Below are 17,132 nucleotides of genomic sequence, written 5' to 3'. Positions count from 1 at the left end.
GTATTCAAATTGCTAATTCAGGGATAAAACTGTATTTACAGAACTGTTAATGGTAAAATTTACATGTAAAATAGCCTTAAAAATGGGATATCCTGTTTTGGAATTTGGAGTTAAAAGATCCCAGAGTCTACATTCTCTAGCCCATTGAGTTCCCAAAACAATGACTCTTAACACTGACTCCAACACCTGAAGCTTATTAAGATGTAGATATCTGGGTTACAGCCATTATTTACATACTTGAAATCTTGAGGATGGGTCCCAAGAATCTGTTAAACTCTTCATGAAATTCTTATGCACATTACCACTTGAGACTCTTGACCAGATCAAAGTAATACTTCCTAGTTATGGGGGTTTTCCAATGTTCCTACTGCTGGTTGAGACTGTAATGGCCAATTCAAATAAGAGAAGGAATTCTATTGCTGAAAGCAATTATACTCTTTTCAAATTTAAGTTCACTCTGAAAAACAGCCAGGTTTATTAGGCTAGCAGTTCAGTGAATATAAATATACCTATCTTTTAAGGAGACACACAGATTTTTAAAATGTTTCCTTTTTATAAATGTGAAATATGTTTGTGAAAAAGTAATATAAATTTATACACTTATACTTAACAAGCGTCCAGTTTCCCTTGCACATAAGTAGGACCTTTGTGTGCCTTCTCTTTCAAATCTCTTAATTCAGGCTTTATGTCTTCACTGGAGTAGAATGAAAGAAGGTCTGAAAGTAATTGAATTTCTGCATTTTTTTTTCACCTCAAGGCTCAAAAAATCTTGATCTCAAGAATGGAATGATTTAGATATTATTTTAATGATAAGAACACACCTTCCAAGTTGTCATAAAATTTGTGAAATATCTTGAAACACCTTTTAAAGTGGCTGAAAATTATTTAATCACTCTTGAGTGGTTTTTTCTTATAAAATAGACAGTAAAGAAAAACTTGAAATTCACCTCAATATAAATTTTACCTATTTTCCCTTGAAATGGCTATATTTTTAATATTTTGAGTCCAACACTCAATGAACTTCAGAGACGTTAAAATAATCATGGTTTTGCCTTCTTTTTATTTCTCCATGAAATGTAATTCCCAAAAACAATCAAACAATCTTGACCATGCATAAACCACAACTAATCATTTCAGGGGAAACCATGGCCAAATAAAAACACAGATCACTCCTATAAACCATGTTTACTGACAAAGGAGACAGTAGCACCTTTCTTAAAAAATGATACCATATTTACTTCTTTATAATGAAAAACACAATAGGAAGGAAAAACTAATTAAAAGCTAAAATATGCTCACTACATATTTAAGGGTGGAAGTCAGGACAAAACTTGAAGTTTTCAATGGACCACTGTAAATACTAGTAAAGACTATTTTCAAAATAGCACTGACACAGCAGACTGAGATTCTAGCGCAGCTTTTACATGCTCTTGTCATATAACCTTTGAAAGTCACTTTCTTTGAGTCTCATTCTTCATAATAAGTACTGAAAGTACTGGCCACTTAGCATGAACAAGGACAGGGGCACCAAACTGTACTAGTAATCACTGTATTTGTCACCTCCCAAAACTCAGTTAAAAAACTAAAAGAAAAACTCACAGACTTTCTAATGACATTGTTGTGATATTAACACGACTTTTATATTGTATAATAAAACATATCAACATTTAGAAGATCAGTATAACTCAGTGAACTAATATTTTCCAAATGAGCAAATGTATGTTACAAAATCATGCATGGGTATGGGACACCAGTCTGGCTCATTGGGTAGAGTGTGCAACTCTGGATAGGATTTCTACAATTACCTGGGAAAAGCTATTAAAATTTACTCTTACTCCTTTTAAAACTTTTTCCTTTTTCTTCTACTAGCCAGACACTAAAGAAATTTGCAAAAATGTATAACAACGTCACTTGTCTCACCAGTATTTTTGTTTCAAAAGTTACTTTTCACAAAAAGTTATTAATACTTAATGGGCATATGTTGCTTATATTCGTATTATTTATTAAATAATTATTTTTAAAATGTCTGAGTTTTCATATATAATACAATAAATATCAATAGCTATAACCCATATAAATCCATGTAAGCCAAGCTTTCTCAGGTGCTCAGTAATTTTTAAGAGTTACGAAGGGGTCCTGTAACAAAAGGTTTCAGAACCACTGATCTAGGCAATAAATACCAAGGGAAAAAGAACTGATCTTATATTTCTAGTACTTGCTACAAGTAAAAGGCTTATTTTACTCTGCCACAACGTCGCTGGCACTGTCTTAATTTCCTGTTTAAATTATTACACTTTAACCTTTACCATAATTCAGCTCCACTTGCAATACTCATAATAGGCGATGACTAGGTGCTTTCGTAAACAATGAGCTATGGTACTCCACCCTTGCTGTACAAATAATAGAAACTCAACATCGACAGAGTTCCATAAAGTCACACTTCCTGCAGTGACTCTAAGTAATCTGCTAACACCAAAAGATTCTGAAACCATACTAAGGAATTATATCACATGCTATTTAGAAAATGCTTTTAAGGAAACAGTATCTTTAAAGTCCAAGAATTTTGAGTAGAAAAAGCTACAATTCACTTCCTTGTGTCCCTAAATGATGTGTTTGAAAATAAGTGGAGAGATTGTACTACCTCTTCTCACCACAGATTTGATTAGAACAATTCTTAAAAGCATACAAAATATTCACCTCTGACCAAGAGTAATTTAGAAAAAAAGAGAAAATGGAAATTACTGCACTTTAGGGCAGGCAATTTCAAATTAAAGCTTGTATATCAATCAATATTAATGTCAAAATGTAGGTTTCAGGTACAGTTGAACAACGGATGACAGTAATGAAAACTTTCCACTTTTACATTTAAATATTAAGGACCAAGTTTCTGGGCAAGAATAAAGCCAGGGTTTACAGTCACCACATACTTCAATATGACATGAAGAGCAGCCTGTGAGCAAAACTCCACTCTAGGACATTTTAATACTCCTGGAATAAGGTTACACAACTCTCCTCCTATCACTGATTAACCATCAGAGTCTCAACCTATTATAAGAAATGCTGGGGTTGAAGAATATAACCAAAGAGGCCAAACTATATAGTTTATTATCACACACTGATAACATGGAGGGACTGATAACATTGTAGTATATAACAATGTTCACTTTTTAAAAAATGTTTATTTTTGGGGCGCCTGGGTGGCACAGCGGTTAAGCGTCTGCCTTCGGCTCAGGGCGTGATCTCGGCATTATGGGATCGAGCCCCACATCAGGCTCCTCTGCTATGAGCCTGCTTCTTCCTCTCCCACTCCCCCTGCTTGTGTTCCCTCTCTCGCTGGCTGTCTCTCTCTCTCTGTCAAATAAATAAATAAAATCTTTAAAATAAATAAATAAATAAAGTTTATTTTTTTAAGTAAACTCTACCCCAAGGTAGGACTTAAACTCACGACCCTAAAATTAGAGTTGCATGCTCTACCGACTGAGCCAGCCAGGCACCCTTACTTTTTGTTTTGTTTTGTTTTTTTGAGGTTTTTTTGGGGGGGTGGAGGACTTTAAGTAATCTCTATGCCCACCGTGGGGCTAGAACTCACAACCCTGAGATCAAGTCACATTGCTATACCGATTGAGCCAGCCAGGCACCCCCGAACAAATAACAATCTATGTGGAACCCAAAGACAATATATAGAGAGACACCTTGAGATGATCCACATTATCTATCAAAGGGAACATGGGATTCTTGTTCATTTTCCCTCCATCCCCTGGTGATTCACTCACAGGGCATCCTGCAAACATTGTTTTTGTTTGTTTGTTTGTTTTTTAAGATTTTATTTATTTATTTGACAGAGAGAGGGACAGCCAGCAAGAGAGGGAACAAAGGCAGCGGGAGTGGGAGAGAAAGAAGCAGGCTCCCAGCGGAGGAGCCTGATGCGAGGCTCAATCCCAGAACACAAGCATCATGCCCTGAGCTGAAGGCAGATGCTTAACGACTGAGCCACCCAGGTGCCCCCCTGCAAACATTGTTTACAGTACTCTTTTACCTTTAATTTCTATCTTTTCTAGATCTCTCTCTCCTGTTTTCATTTTATTAGTCCTCTGCAGTCTCCCCTTGAACCCTATGGGTCTCTTTCATCTTTTACTTATACCTGGCACTCCTCACAGTCTGCCTAAGAATTACTTGTGGGCCTATCTCTCCTAATAGATTGTAAACTCCTTGGTGTTGGACATTGATTTTGGTATCTTCTATAATATATAGCACAGTGTCTTGCATGTTGAAGATGCTGCCTGAAATAACTGCAAACACAGAATTTGAAATTGCCACATCAAATTCAATGTGGCAAATTCTATGTGACAGATACTTTCTACCCAGACAAATATAGTCTCTTATAAAAGAAAAGTACTGGGACACCTGGGTGGTTCCGTTGCTTAAGCGCCTGCCTTCAGCTCACACCATGATCCTGGAGTCCCAGGATCAAGCCTTGCATCGGTCATCCCGCTCAGTGGGTAGTCGGCTTCTCCCTCTGACCTTCCCTCCCTTGTGCTCTCTCTCTCTTTCAAATACATAAATAAAATCTTTTAAAAAAGGGGGGGGAATATTATTCAATGAATAAGGTAAAAGTTAAGATTAGTTGAAATAATAAGTATCTTTAAAGTAAAATTCATTAACAAACTGACTATTCCTTTAATCTGTGAAGTGTTTATTCAATAACTTAAAGTAGGAAAAGTGGATTATGATGTCACTTTTTGATTTTTCATTTGTGCTAACTGATTTCATGACTTCTGAGAGTATTATTAGTACTGGGTGGGGTGCCTGGGTGGCTCAGTCAGTTAAGTGTCTGCTTCAGCTCAGGTCATGATCCCAGTGTCCTGGGATCAAGCCCCACATGGGGCTCCCCGCTCAGCGGGGAGCCTGCTTCTCCCTCTCCAGCTCCCTGTGGCTGTGTTCCCTCTCTTGCTATTTCTGTCAAATAAATAAACAAAATCTTAAAAAAAAAAAAAAAAAAGAGGATTAGTTCTTGCTTTAGCTTTAAGTTTGTTAATGTCTTTACTGACAGGGTATAATAATAGTTTTTACTTAGAATTACCTTATTTGTGATTTATAAAACCTAATATTCAGTTAATTATTAATACCATGTTAAACTTAATTTTCATTTTAAAAGAAACAGTTAAATTACTCGTGACTTAATAGTTATTTTGGATAATGGTTTTACTATTTTTTGTTGATGGCTAAAGTTATTTGAAATGTTTTTGAAAATATAATAGCTGGGCACCTGGGTGGCTCCACTGGTTAAGCATCTGCCTTTGGCTCAGGTCATGATCCTGGAGTCCTGGGATCTAGCCTCACATTGGGCTCCCGAATGTGGAGACTGCTTCTCCCTCTTCCCTACCTCATTTGTGCTCTCCCTCTCTTGCTCGCTCTCAAAAATAAACTTACAAAAAAGAAAGAAAGAAAGAAAGAAAGAAAGAAAGAAAGAAAGAAAGAAAGAAAGAAAGAAAATATAATTGCTATGTTTTAATTTCTTGGTGATTCTCAATAACATCACTATTAAAATATCATAAATATTTAAAAATAAAAATAACTGCAAACGAATGCTGGCAAAGATATTGAGAAAGTGGAACCCTTGTGTACTGTTGGTGTGACTGGCAAAATGGTGCAGTCACTATTAAAAAAGGTATGAAGATTCCTAAAATAATTAAAAACAAAACTACCATATGAGCCAGCAATCCCACTTCTGGGTATATATGCCAAAAAATTGAAAGCAGAGTCTTGAAGAGATATTTGCACGACAATGCTCATAGCAGTACTCACAATAGCCAAGAGGTAGAAGCAACCTAAGTGTCCATCCACAGATGAGTGAGAACCAAAATGTAGCGTATGTGTCTGTGTGCACACATATTCAATGGAGTATTATTCAGTCTTAAAAGGGAAGGGAATTCTGTTATATGCTATAACAATGAGACTTGAGAACATTACACTAAGTGAAATAAGCCAGCCACAAAAGGACAAACACTGTTATGATTCCATTTATATGAAGTATTTAAAGTAGTCGAATTCAGGGGTACCTGGATGGCTCAGTCAGTTAAGCTTCCAAGTCTTGATCTCAGGGTCATGAGTTCAAGCCCCACACTGGAGCCTAGTGTAGAGCCTACTTTAAAGAAAATAAAAATAAAGTAGCCAAATTCATAGCAACAGAAAGTAGAATGGCAGCTACCAGGAGCTGACAGAGTAGGGGAAGGGGAGTCACTGTTTAAGAGGCACAGAATTCAAACTTGCAAGATGACAATGTTTTGGAGATGTGTTCACAACAATGTGAATACACTTAACACTACTGAACTGTACACTTAACAAATGGCTAAAATGGTAAATTGTATATTATTTGTTTTACACCATCACAAAAATATATAGATAATTTTTAAAAGACAGGGTGGCTCTATAAAAGATTATCTCGAGGGTCTTAGTTTGGCTAATTCGGTCAGAACAAAGTTTTGTAGTAAAGAAGGCGCAAGCGGATAGTTAGAGAGTCAAGCCAAATAGGGTGGCATGACCTGCTCAGGACCATCTCATCCTCCTCTATCTCATTTGCTCCCCAACAGTCTGACTTTTCGTGTTCTCCCACAGTTTGGAGAACCTCATCCCCACTCCCACTCTCTCACACACTGTAGCAGACATAAAAAGCAGAACTTCCCAGGAACAAAATTCCACTTAGCCTCCTGCTGCTGGAGACCCAACTCTTCCTGATAGTCCTGGAAACTTTTATGTGAAATAAGCCTTTTTCACAATACTAGTTTATTCAAACTCTGGACCAAGGAATCTATTTGAGTAGAGGTGAGATAGAGAAGAATTTATTTAATACAATAAAGTATGAAGAGATAAGGGCTTCAGTGGGTTGATAAATTTTAGAAAGTGCTAAATACCTACATGTGAAAACCAGGGGTGGAAACTTCCATTTAAAAGCAAAGTGCTTCAGGCATTAAGCACCTACAATGTCCTGAAACTGTTAGGCCAGACATCCATACAGCAATGCTGACTGCAAGGCATGTGACACCAGTTCTTGCCCTCCTCACTTAAAATGTTTTTTAGAATGAAATCTACTTTTAAGAAATTATATTTTTAAGTAATCTCTACACCCAACATGGGGCTCAAACTCACAACCCCAAGATCAAGAGTTGCATGCTTCACCGATGGAGCCCCAAATGAAAGCTACTTTTAATCAACATTCTTCTTGCAGCATTTAAGGTCTAAGCTCCCTTTTCCCCAACCAGGGCAGCTCTGTAGGGCCTGCTGTATTCAGTGGATCCCCGGGTAAGCTTTTGTTTTATTTAAGAATTCGGGCTCCTGGCTGTCTCATTCTGTACAGCATGCAACTCTTCATCTCCAGGTGGTCAGAAGGAGAAGGAGAAGAAGAAAGAGAAGAAAGAAAAGAAAAAGAATTCTACAGCTGAGACTGAAAACCACTGAACTAAGATAGATGTCAAGTTTCAGTGGGACTTGGCCCTGTTAGTATCCATGTATTTTGTATACAGCAAGGTTTCTCAACCAAGACACTAGCAGCATGTTGGCTGGCTATGTCTTTGACATGAGGCTGTCCTGTGCACAGTCCGATGTTTCACAGCACCTGACCTTTACCCACTATATGCCAGTAGCATCCCTCCCAAATGCCCTAGGTCAAGACCATCAAAATTATCTCCAGACACTGCCAAATATCCCCTGGGGGGCAAAATTCTCCCCTCCCAGTTGAGAACTGCTAATGCAGAGGACGCATAGGTCCACTTCTAAGCTCAGACCCCAATTTGTTTGTGCTCTGTTGCTGTTTTATGCCAGCTTCTCCCTTCTCTTCTACTACTATGGTGATGTTAAACATAAGCTAACACTATATTCTTGGTAAATTCTTTTTTACGAGTAGGAAGAGAAAAGAAGCAGTCTAGAGATTCTAAGACAAATATGGGTAATTGCCTATAACACTTCTAAGTTCATAGTTGAAAAAGTTGCTTGGTTACTTGAAATACAAGGCCTAAGAAGTTTCTAGGTACTAGCTTAGGCATTTCAATGCCTGAACGTAAAATCTATTTGTCTGGACATGTGTATTAAAAAAAAAAAAAAAAATGGGACGCCTGCTGGCTCAGTTGGTAGAGCATGCAACTCTTGTTCCCAGGGTCTTAAATTCAAGACCTACGTTGGCATAGAGGGAGCTTACTTACTTAATTAATTAATAAGCAGGGCTATATATGTGGTACTCAGCAGTGGATAACTTTCATAAACAAGATGGGTGGCTATAAAAATTAATATAGCATCAGGCTCAGATAAAGGGAAGAAAAAGACTTTTTGAATGAATAATACAATACTGAGAAATCATTGTAGGAGGAGGAAAACACGATTTTGGAATGGGATCAATTTGCATTTGAATCTTAACTCCATCTGCTTTACTTTCTGATCTTGGCTAAAATAATGTAATCCCGTCTGAGCCCAGAAAAAAGGAAAAAAAAAAAAGCCCCCTTTATTCCTTGTCTTGTATTGCTTGAGGAAGGGGATAATCTTTTAACCATCTGTATTTCCAGTATGGCTGGGAAATAATGTCGATAAAAGAAATTTAAGTAAAAAATGTGAGGACTCCATTATTCTGTAAGAACTATACAAATTATTTGACTTTTATTAAGACCTCTTGCTTTTCCAATAATTCAGCTCCATGCTTAAGGTTATTTACAGAATTTGTGAATGACTTGGGACTGACCAAGCATAGTAGTGAATGCTCTTAATTTATCTTTGGGTCTTTTTTTCAACAGTCAAAACCAGGGCCCTTGAAAAATGAGGTTTTATACAAAAAGATTTAGACTCATTCTGATCCACAATTCTCACATAGACAAGTCATCTTTAAGTCTAATAATGATTAGACCGTTTGGGTGTCCAGGAGATGTTAGTGGCACCACAGCAGCCCTCCAACCAGGGATTAGCAGGTACTCCCCTTCAGATCAAAAGACACAAACCAAAATGAGCGGGAATCGGGCTGCAGACCACCCTGCCCTCTGATTAAGTGGCCAGAGAAGAGCAGCTGTGAAAAGCTGAGCATTATCTTTATAAGCCTTTCACTATATTTCCATAAAGACTTGAAGATTTGAGTATTCAGTGATATTTAAAACTACCTTATATCCAAGGGTAGTACCAAGATCACATTGTTTACACAGCTCTAATGCATGACCTGCCTTTTTATCCCCTTCCCTCTCAGGATCATAATCCCATCTCCCTCTAGCAAATGATAGTTTTCAGCTCCTCCAGCTCCAGTTAGGACATCTTTTCCAAAAAGTCTCTGGGAATGGTCCAGGATTGTTTTCGGTAATTCAGAGAAAGTGTCATAAAGAACTTGATTATAAAAACCCTGTAGCATGTCACCTCCCTGAAAATGAATCATTTTCTGCCGAATACAAACACGATACAATTTTTGCTTCCATGGTCAAAACAGACAACATGAAAGAGTTTAGATGCCTAATTCTTTCTTGGGTCTAACATTTGAGATTAGATTGTAAGGGGAATGGAAATTTGCTAATCATCTGTGGTTTTTGATGATTTACAAGCCTAACGAATAAGATAAAAGAGCTTCAATTTTCCCAATTTCCAGAATATTACTTCATTCCAAAAGAAATGTGACCTATAAATAGCCCCTCCTCCTCTTACATTTTATGTTCTGTTGAACTTTTCCTTATGTACATCATTTGGCTACATAATCTGTGGCAAGAGACAGCTAGACAAGTAAAATAATACTCAACATTTTAATCAATGACTCAACAATTGAATCCAGGGTGCTGGAAAATTGATCTTTTCACAAAAGACACATCCAGTGTCAAAGAAAACTTCTCATATAAATCCTGACAAAGGACAAATTTAACTTCTAAGCAAGATTAGCTTGAGTAAAACATTCAAAATTTCTTAACAAGTTATGGTACCATCAGCATCTTTCATCAACGCACTTAAATCCCTTACAATGTTGGTGAGTGTTAATATGCAGAGAATGCAACGTGGATACAGGTGAGTTATACTTTCTACGACACTCTCAATCACGGATTGTAGTTTGAAAGCTAAGGCTTGCCAAAATGCCTAATGTGCCAAGTGCTCAGTGTAATTTGAATTCGTGATATTCTCGGCCAGGCAGGTGAGGTCCTCAGTAACATGCTCAGACCTTGGTTTAACTAGCAGTTTCTTGGACTCTCAGGAATAACCATTTGCTCTAGATTAGCCTGGGCTTCTCTATTTCTAAAGATCTTCCTTTAGGCTTGAATGTCTTGTTATCTGTCATTGGGAATTTATACAATATTACATTTCCTTCATTTTGCACTCATTCTGAGCTATTCTGTGGCTAAACCTCATGTGTCTTAGGGTGATGTGGAACAGCAGCTCCTGAGGTCCTCTCAGCCTTCATCTTCTTGACCCACTGAAGTTTCTCAAAGAGCACTGGGTCACTGTACTGCCTAGGTAGTGGCAACATTATCATGACCTTTCCTGACTCCAGGGACTTCAATGACTCCAAGACAGGATAGAGTTGCCGACCTTTGAGTCTAGATGTCCACATCCAACCATTCTTTTTTTTTTTTTTAAGAGTTTTTTTTTTTTTTAATGTATTTATTTTGAGTCATTCCTACACCCAACATGGGGCTTGAACTCATGACTCCAAGATTGAGAGTCACATGCTCTTCTGACTGAGCAAGCCAGGAACCCAAAGTTATACCAACATTTAGAGAGAAATCCCTTTTTTAAAAAAGATATTTATTTTTTAAGAAGTCTCAATACCCAACACGGGGCTCGAACTCACAACCTCAAGATCAAGAGTCGCATGATCCACCAACTGAGTCAGCTAGGTACCCCTAGAAAGCTACAAATAATATAATAGGCCTATAAACTAAAACTACATGGCTTATAGCACAGCCAGCTACAGAGAATACAGTAAAAAACACAGTTAATTCATTCATGGAAATCTAGCCTTGGATAGTACCAACAGTTGCCAAACTTCCCTACTGCTAATTTGGGCCAGTGAGCATAAAACTCATCAGATTTGTTTAAAAGTATCTACTTTTGGGGGGAAATGCTAAGGAACATTGCTCTCTTTTTCTCTCTCACTCATTCTCCCCACCCCACCCCCCAGCTCTCTATCTCTGACAAATAACTAAATAAAATCTTTAAAAAAAAATGGGTGGGAAAGGATGAATCCATTTTATAGAAGGAATCAACACGTAAGATCAAATTCTACATGGGAGAATGGGATTTTTCTCTCCATCTACCTTAGTATTCAGTGGGATACAATTCTGGGTATCAGGGAATGAAATAATAAGCTATGATACATATATTATTGGTAAGATAATTAAGAAACATAACTCACCATTTTTTAGGCTTTGACAATGGTTTATATTTGCTGTATTTTACACGCCATTCAAGAACCTCTTTACAGCGCTGACAAACTCCATCATGAAGCTTTGCATTAATTTTCTTAAAAATAAACAGAAAAACAAAGTAAGAATTTCATCTGTGAGCCAGCATTGCAAACCCCAGGAAAAAGGCACAGGAAAAATTTAAGTTTTTTTTTAAACAGTAACCTAAATTTAATCTGTGTAACATTTTATGATACACTATGTATTTTTATGTGCATTACTCAAGTTGGTTCTTTACAAAGACAAAGATTCTTAAATAGGTGTAGCTCAGAATCATCCAGGAAACGTTTTAATCTCTTGGCAGGAGTATTTCAGAAAGCCCTCCCCATTGATTCTGATATGTGCAAATGTTAAAACTCAAATTGGTACAGTCAGGATACGTGCGTTTTACTTACGTAGGTTATAGGTCAATAATAATGTAATAATAAAGAAAACCTAATGCATATCTTAAGACTACTGTTTCCAACAATTCAAATCTTACCAATGAAGAAACGAGAAATTACACTGAGAAATTATAGTCCTAAATTATCAGTCTGTAGGGGAGAGCAGAGACCATGACACCTGAGAAAGGAGTGTCAGGGAGAAGTAGCTATAAGCACAAAAGCATTTAATTCTTCAATTTAATACTTTCATATTCTCGTGTAAAGAAAAAACATTTTGGAAAAGTTACCTTGCTAATCTGACTTCTTCAAAACAGAAAATAAATATGTGCATGGGAATATCTGCGGTGGGAAAAGGGCCATATTTATGGGGGGGAAATCACCCCACATTTACTATGATTTGCTTCTCAAAATGTGTTGGGAGGGTGAAAAAAATTTAAATGTGTCATGTGTTCTCCCCAATAGTTTTACATTCTATAACATATTCACATGATTCAGGACCCAGACTATTTATTTTCACTATGTATGCTGAGAATTCTCCAACTTACTTTGGCTGTAGAAGCCTGGTCTTTGCCTATCGCTGGAATAACGAGTAAAGGGACATTTTATGTTTTCTTTGCTTCCTTTGTTTCCTTTTTTAATTCTCAAGAGGAGAAAGAAAGGATCACAAAAGATGCAGATTCTTTGGGAGGTTATCTGATGCTGAGTTAAAAGCACAATGTTTAAAGATCATTTGAAAAAAACCTGAAACTTTGGAACAGTGCTTGATATTCTTTAAAGTTCTACACAAGAAGGTAAAATAATTTGACAAAACATTTACTCAAAGAGAAAATGTTTCAAGGGTCTTTTCAAAAGCCACAAATTAAGCTGTGAATACATTATGTTTTATTTTACCTCTATGGTGAAAAACATATTCTGTTACTTAGTAATTGTGTATGGGTATTTTCTCCCTGACCTAGATAGAGAGTCCCTGGAAAAATAAATTCTACATGACACTATATTCCTTGTTTACTGCTAACTGTTGCCAGAAAGAAGGAAATCTGTGTCCAGTACCAAACTCCTCTTCTCATCAAACTTGATACATAATTATCCCACATAAGACTTGCTAAGAAATACCCAGAACTAAAATTCACACTTCATCATTTGTTCTCACTGCCCCCTGTTGCCTAGAATATCTTACAAAAAGCATTACTGGAGCACCTGAGTGGTTCACTCGGCTAAGCATCTGCCTTCAGCTCAGGTCATGATTCCAGGGTGCTAGGATCAAGCCCCATGTCAGGCTCCCTGCTCAGGGAGCCTGCTTCTCCCTCTCCCTCTGCTGCTCCTCCTGCTTGCGCTCTCTCTCTCTTTCTCTGGCTCTCTCTCAAATAAGTAAAATCTTTTAAAAAATTAAAATATACATTAAAAAAAATTACTTGTATTTTTCTAACTCTAACAGTAATGGAAACAAGCTAATGACTTGAACTATGATTATAATATGAACGTGATATGATCTTTCTTAATAGAATATTCTTAGAATGCAAAACATTTTGTTACTTGCAAATTTCATTATATATAACAAACTGTGCTTGTTAACTAGGAAGCATTATTTGGTTTCTTGTTTGTTTCTGTATCCAATTTCTGACCAGTTCATCTTGATTTACAAAGCTGCACATAGCTTGGAAACTGGTTTCTTCAGGGCGGATCGGACAATAGAACAAAACAGGTCTTTGTGGAAACTTGTCCTGTGAGTGATGTGTGAAACAGTATAAATGGAGATGTTGTAGAAAGTTCACATCACTAACAGTCACTACTACAAAACTGAACTTGATTTTCATGTGTTAAGAAATGAATAAGAATAAGAATGAAAATGAATGGTACTTTCACTTAAAGAGAGTTGTAAAAAGAACTTTGTCTTACTGTGTTTTGGCAAACTAGAAACAGTGAATTCCAGAGATGTGAGCAATGAAAGCTAAATCCTAGTTCTAGGAATCATTCTGCCAGGAGCAAAGAAGATGGCAATCTTACCTTACTCGCACCTATGTTTACAACTAACCCTGTTTTAGCAATTAATTTTAGCATATTCCTCCTGGGAGAAATCACAGGTTATTAAGGTTAAGATTTAACCACATCCAAATATAAAATCAAAACTTATAGTTTTATAAGTACAAAAGACTTTAAAGATCATTTTGTTTAAGAAGCTACTTTAAAGACCTTTAAAGGGAAAGAACTTCAGAGAAGATTCCACTGAACTTAGAAATCGTAGCTAAAGAAGAAAACCTTATTTATAAATTGAACATTTTAAGTTAGAATAAACTTACAGTGTATCAAAAGACACTCTTACTTAATATATATGTAAACTCTTAGCCATCAATGATTCATACAACATATTTTATACTAAATGTTGTTATTCCTGCTGTAAACATTCTGTTGTCAGACAAGGCATCTTTTAAAATTTAATACAGCACTCTCAAGAAGAAATTAGATGAGGACTTTACCACCCAAGAGGCAAACTGCAAATATACTATCTGCATCAACAGTCTGGTACTGAAAAATACTTTATAAAATATAAAGTATCCTTTAACAGAAAGAAGATACTATTATGGGGGAAAGGAATTTTAATACCACTCAAGAATAACTAATAATTTTTCATTAGGATTTTTCTGTACATCATATTTCTTTCAGAAATGCTAATGCCAAACAATGGCATATTTTACTTCGCTTCATTAATTGAAAAAAAAAAGAATTAAAAAACTAAATTAGAGTCAAGGAAAATGACACTTTTAACTGCTGCTGAAAATCGATTTCCAAGAAATGGCATTGTTCTTCCCCCTGCATTACCCCTTCCTCCAAAATAAGGTTTTGGTGCTAATACAGCTACAACAGTATTACTCCAGAAAATAGGTTTTTATACCTTTTTCATATTTAAAAGCATATATGCTTAAAATTTTCTATTAATATCCCCTTATTCTAAATTTGGCTAGAAGATAAAGGATCTCTAGATTTGGGAATAAGAATTTATATGATTAATAATAATAACATTAAAAATCTGTCTTTTGTGTTGTGACTTTCAAATCATACTCTTTTGTTTTAAATCCTTCTAATATGGCCAGAACATGGATGGGCATAAAATATCTTCAAAACCAATACAACCGGGACACCGGGATGGCTCAGTCGGTCGGTCGGTTAGGCATCTGCCTTCGGCTCAGGTCATGATCCCAGGGTCCTGGGATCAAGTCCCCTGTCTGACTCCCTGCTCAGCAAGGAGCCTGCTTCTCCCCCTGCCTGCTGCTCCCCCTGCTTGTACTCTCTCCCTCACTCTCTCTCGGACAAATAAATAAAATCTTTAAAAACAAAAACAAAATCAATCAATACAAAAACAAAACAAAAAACAAAACAAAACCTAAAATAGATGAGGGAATCATACCTCAAAATGAGGATAGGCAGGGAAAATGATGAAGGAGTCAGGATTGCAGCTGGGAAGTGCACTTGCTAGAAATGGACCACAAGTGAGATCCAAGCTTTCTAGCAGCCAGTAAAACATGAGCTCCACTCCCCTACCTGATTCAATGCCTGTAACACGCCCAAAATCCAGTTTCTTAGAAGTAGTACAACTATTCTGGTTACTGAAACCCAAGTCTGGTCTTTCCCAAAAAGGACCCCATATAATACAGTAAGCCATGCTCTCAACAACACCCTTAAAATATAAAGCATTTCACAGAGTTGTTTTCTACCAGGGTTCTCCAAGTATCTGGTGTTACATAATGTCAAACAGTGTGCTTAAGAGTTATTCTCGGGGGTACAATGTAGGTACAGATGCCTGATATTAATAGGATCTACAGGAATGCACCACATATAATAAGGTCATCATAAGTAGTATTTCTCTTAACAGAGTTCTAAAAACATCCACCTCTATTATGAAAAACTTCAAACATGCAGAAAGAAGTTAAAATGATACTAATGCATAGCCATATTAACATTATCTAGAGATAAGTGTTAACATTTTTTAATCTGTTTTCTATGTGTGTCTACACTTAGTTGCAGGCATCAGGACCCTTTACCTCTTAATCATACGTATCCTAGAAATACTTTCTCCTAATTAACTACACCACGGTTACACTTCAGAAAAAATGAAAAATAACTCTCTAATGTCATTGGATGTAGCCAGTCTACATTGAAATTTCCTAACCTGCTCCCTGCCTTCTATATCAGTATTCGAGTACTGTTCCGCTGTTCTCTCTCTCCTGTTCTACAAGGATTTCCCTTTTTTTTTTTAAGAGACAGAGAGCAAGGGGGAGGGGCAGAGGGAGAGAGAATCTTAAGCAGGCTTCACCCCCAGCACAGAGGCCAATGACACAAGACTCGGTCTCACGACCCTGAAATCATGACCTGAGCCGAAATCAAGGGCCAGAACACTTAACCGACTGAGCCACCCAGGCTCAGGATCATGAGAAAGAGCTGCGCATGTGACTCTGTGCAGAGTCTGCATGAGACTCTTTATCTTCTCCTCCCTCTACCCCTTCCCCGACTTGCACTAAACAAACAAACAAATAAATAAATAAATCTTTAAAAAAAAAAGTTACCAGCTGGGGGTGCCTGGATGGCTCAGTCGGAAGGACATGTCGCTCTTGATCTGAGGGTCATGACTTGGAGCCCCACATTGAGTGTAAAATTATAAACATAAATAAACTCAAAAAATAATTTAAAAAATAAGAATAAAGTGGTTACCAGCTGAAGTGGGTTTTGAGGTACAACGCATATACTATATACACATATAATAAAATTAGCCCATTTTAGATGTATAGTTGTATGAATCTGATAGCCAAAATATAGAATATTTTCATTACTCTAAAAAGTTCCCTCATGGCCCTTTGTTGTCAATCCCTCTTACCAGTCCCCAGGCAATGGTGATTTTTTAAATCTGCTCCTATAGTTTTGCCTTTTTCAGAATGTCATATAAATGGAATATGGATAAAGTATACAGCTATTTGCAGAGCTCATTCCTTTTCACTGGTGAATGATACTCCATTGTACAGATGTCCTATAGTAACATTTATTCATTCACAATGTGAAGCACATTCTGAGTTGTTTCCAGTTTTGGGTAGTAATATTTGCACACAAGTTTCTGTGTGGACACTTTTTATTTCTCTTAGGTTAATACCTAAGAATGGTATTGTTGGATTTTGTAACAATTCTTTTTAAAAGATTTTACTTATTTATTTATTTGAGAAAGAGCATGTTCCCACATAAGCAGAGGGAGGGGCAGAGGAAGAGGGAGAGAGAATTTCAAGCAGACTCTGCACTAAGCATGGAGCCCAACGCAGGGCTCGACTTCATGACCCTAAGATCATGACCTGAGCTGAAA

The 17,132-nt window shown here is 36.9% G+C and overlaps 1 protein-coding gene across 6 annotated transcripts in view; it reads right to left on the bottom strand.

Annotated features, from left to right (window-relative positions):
- C17H9orf85 (chromosome 17 C9orf85 homolog) overlaps nt 1-17,132 on the bottom strand; it is a 134,753-nt gene that overhangs the window by 88,396 nt on the left and 29,225 nt on the right. For 5 of the 6 annotated variants that reach the window (XR_004621751.1, XR_004621750.1, XM_034647095.1 and 2 more), the window contains exon 2: nt 11,360-11,466. Coding sequence is in view for 4 of the 6 variants with exons in the window: in XM_034647095.1 (XP_034502986.1) it covers nt 11,360-11,466 (107 nt within the window). In the remaining 2 variants the exon portion in view is untranslated. Of the gene's footprint in view, nt 1-3,328; nt 3,348-11,359; nt 11,467-17,132 lie in introns of those variants that run through there. The other variant, XM_034647097.1, reaches the window with a different exon arrangement.

This window comes from Ailuropoda melanoleuca, chromosome 17 (assembly GCF_002007445.2).
Source record: "Ailuropoda melanoleuca isolate Jingjing chromosome 17, ASM200744v2, whole genome shotgun sequence".
NCBI classification, from domain to species: Eukaryota; Metazoa; Chordata; class Mammalia; order Carnivora; family Ursidae; genus Ailuropoda; species Ailuropoda melanoleuca.
This window is presented reverse-complemented; position numbering and strand designations above follow the sequence as displayed.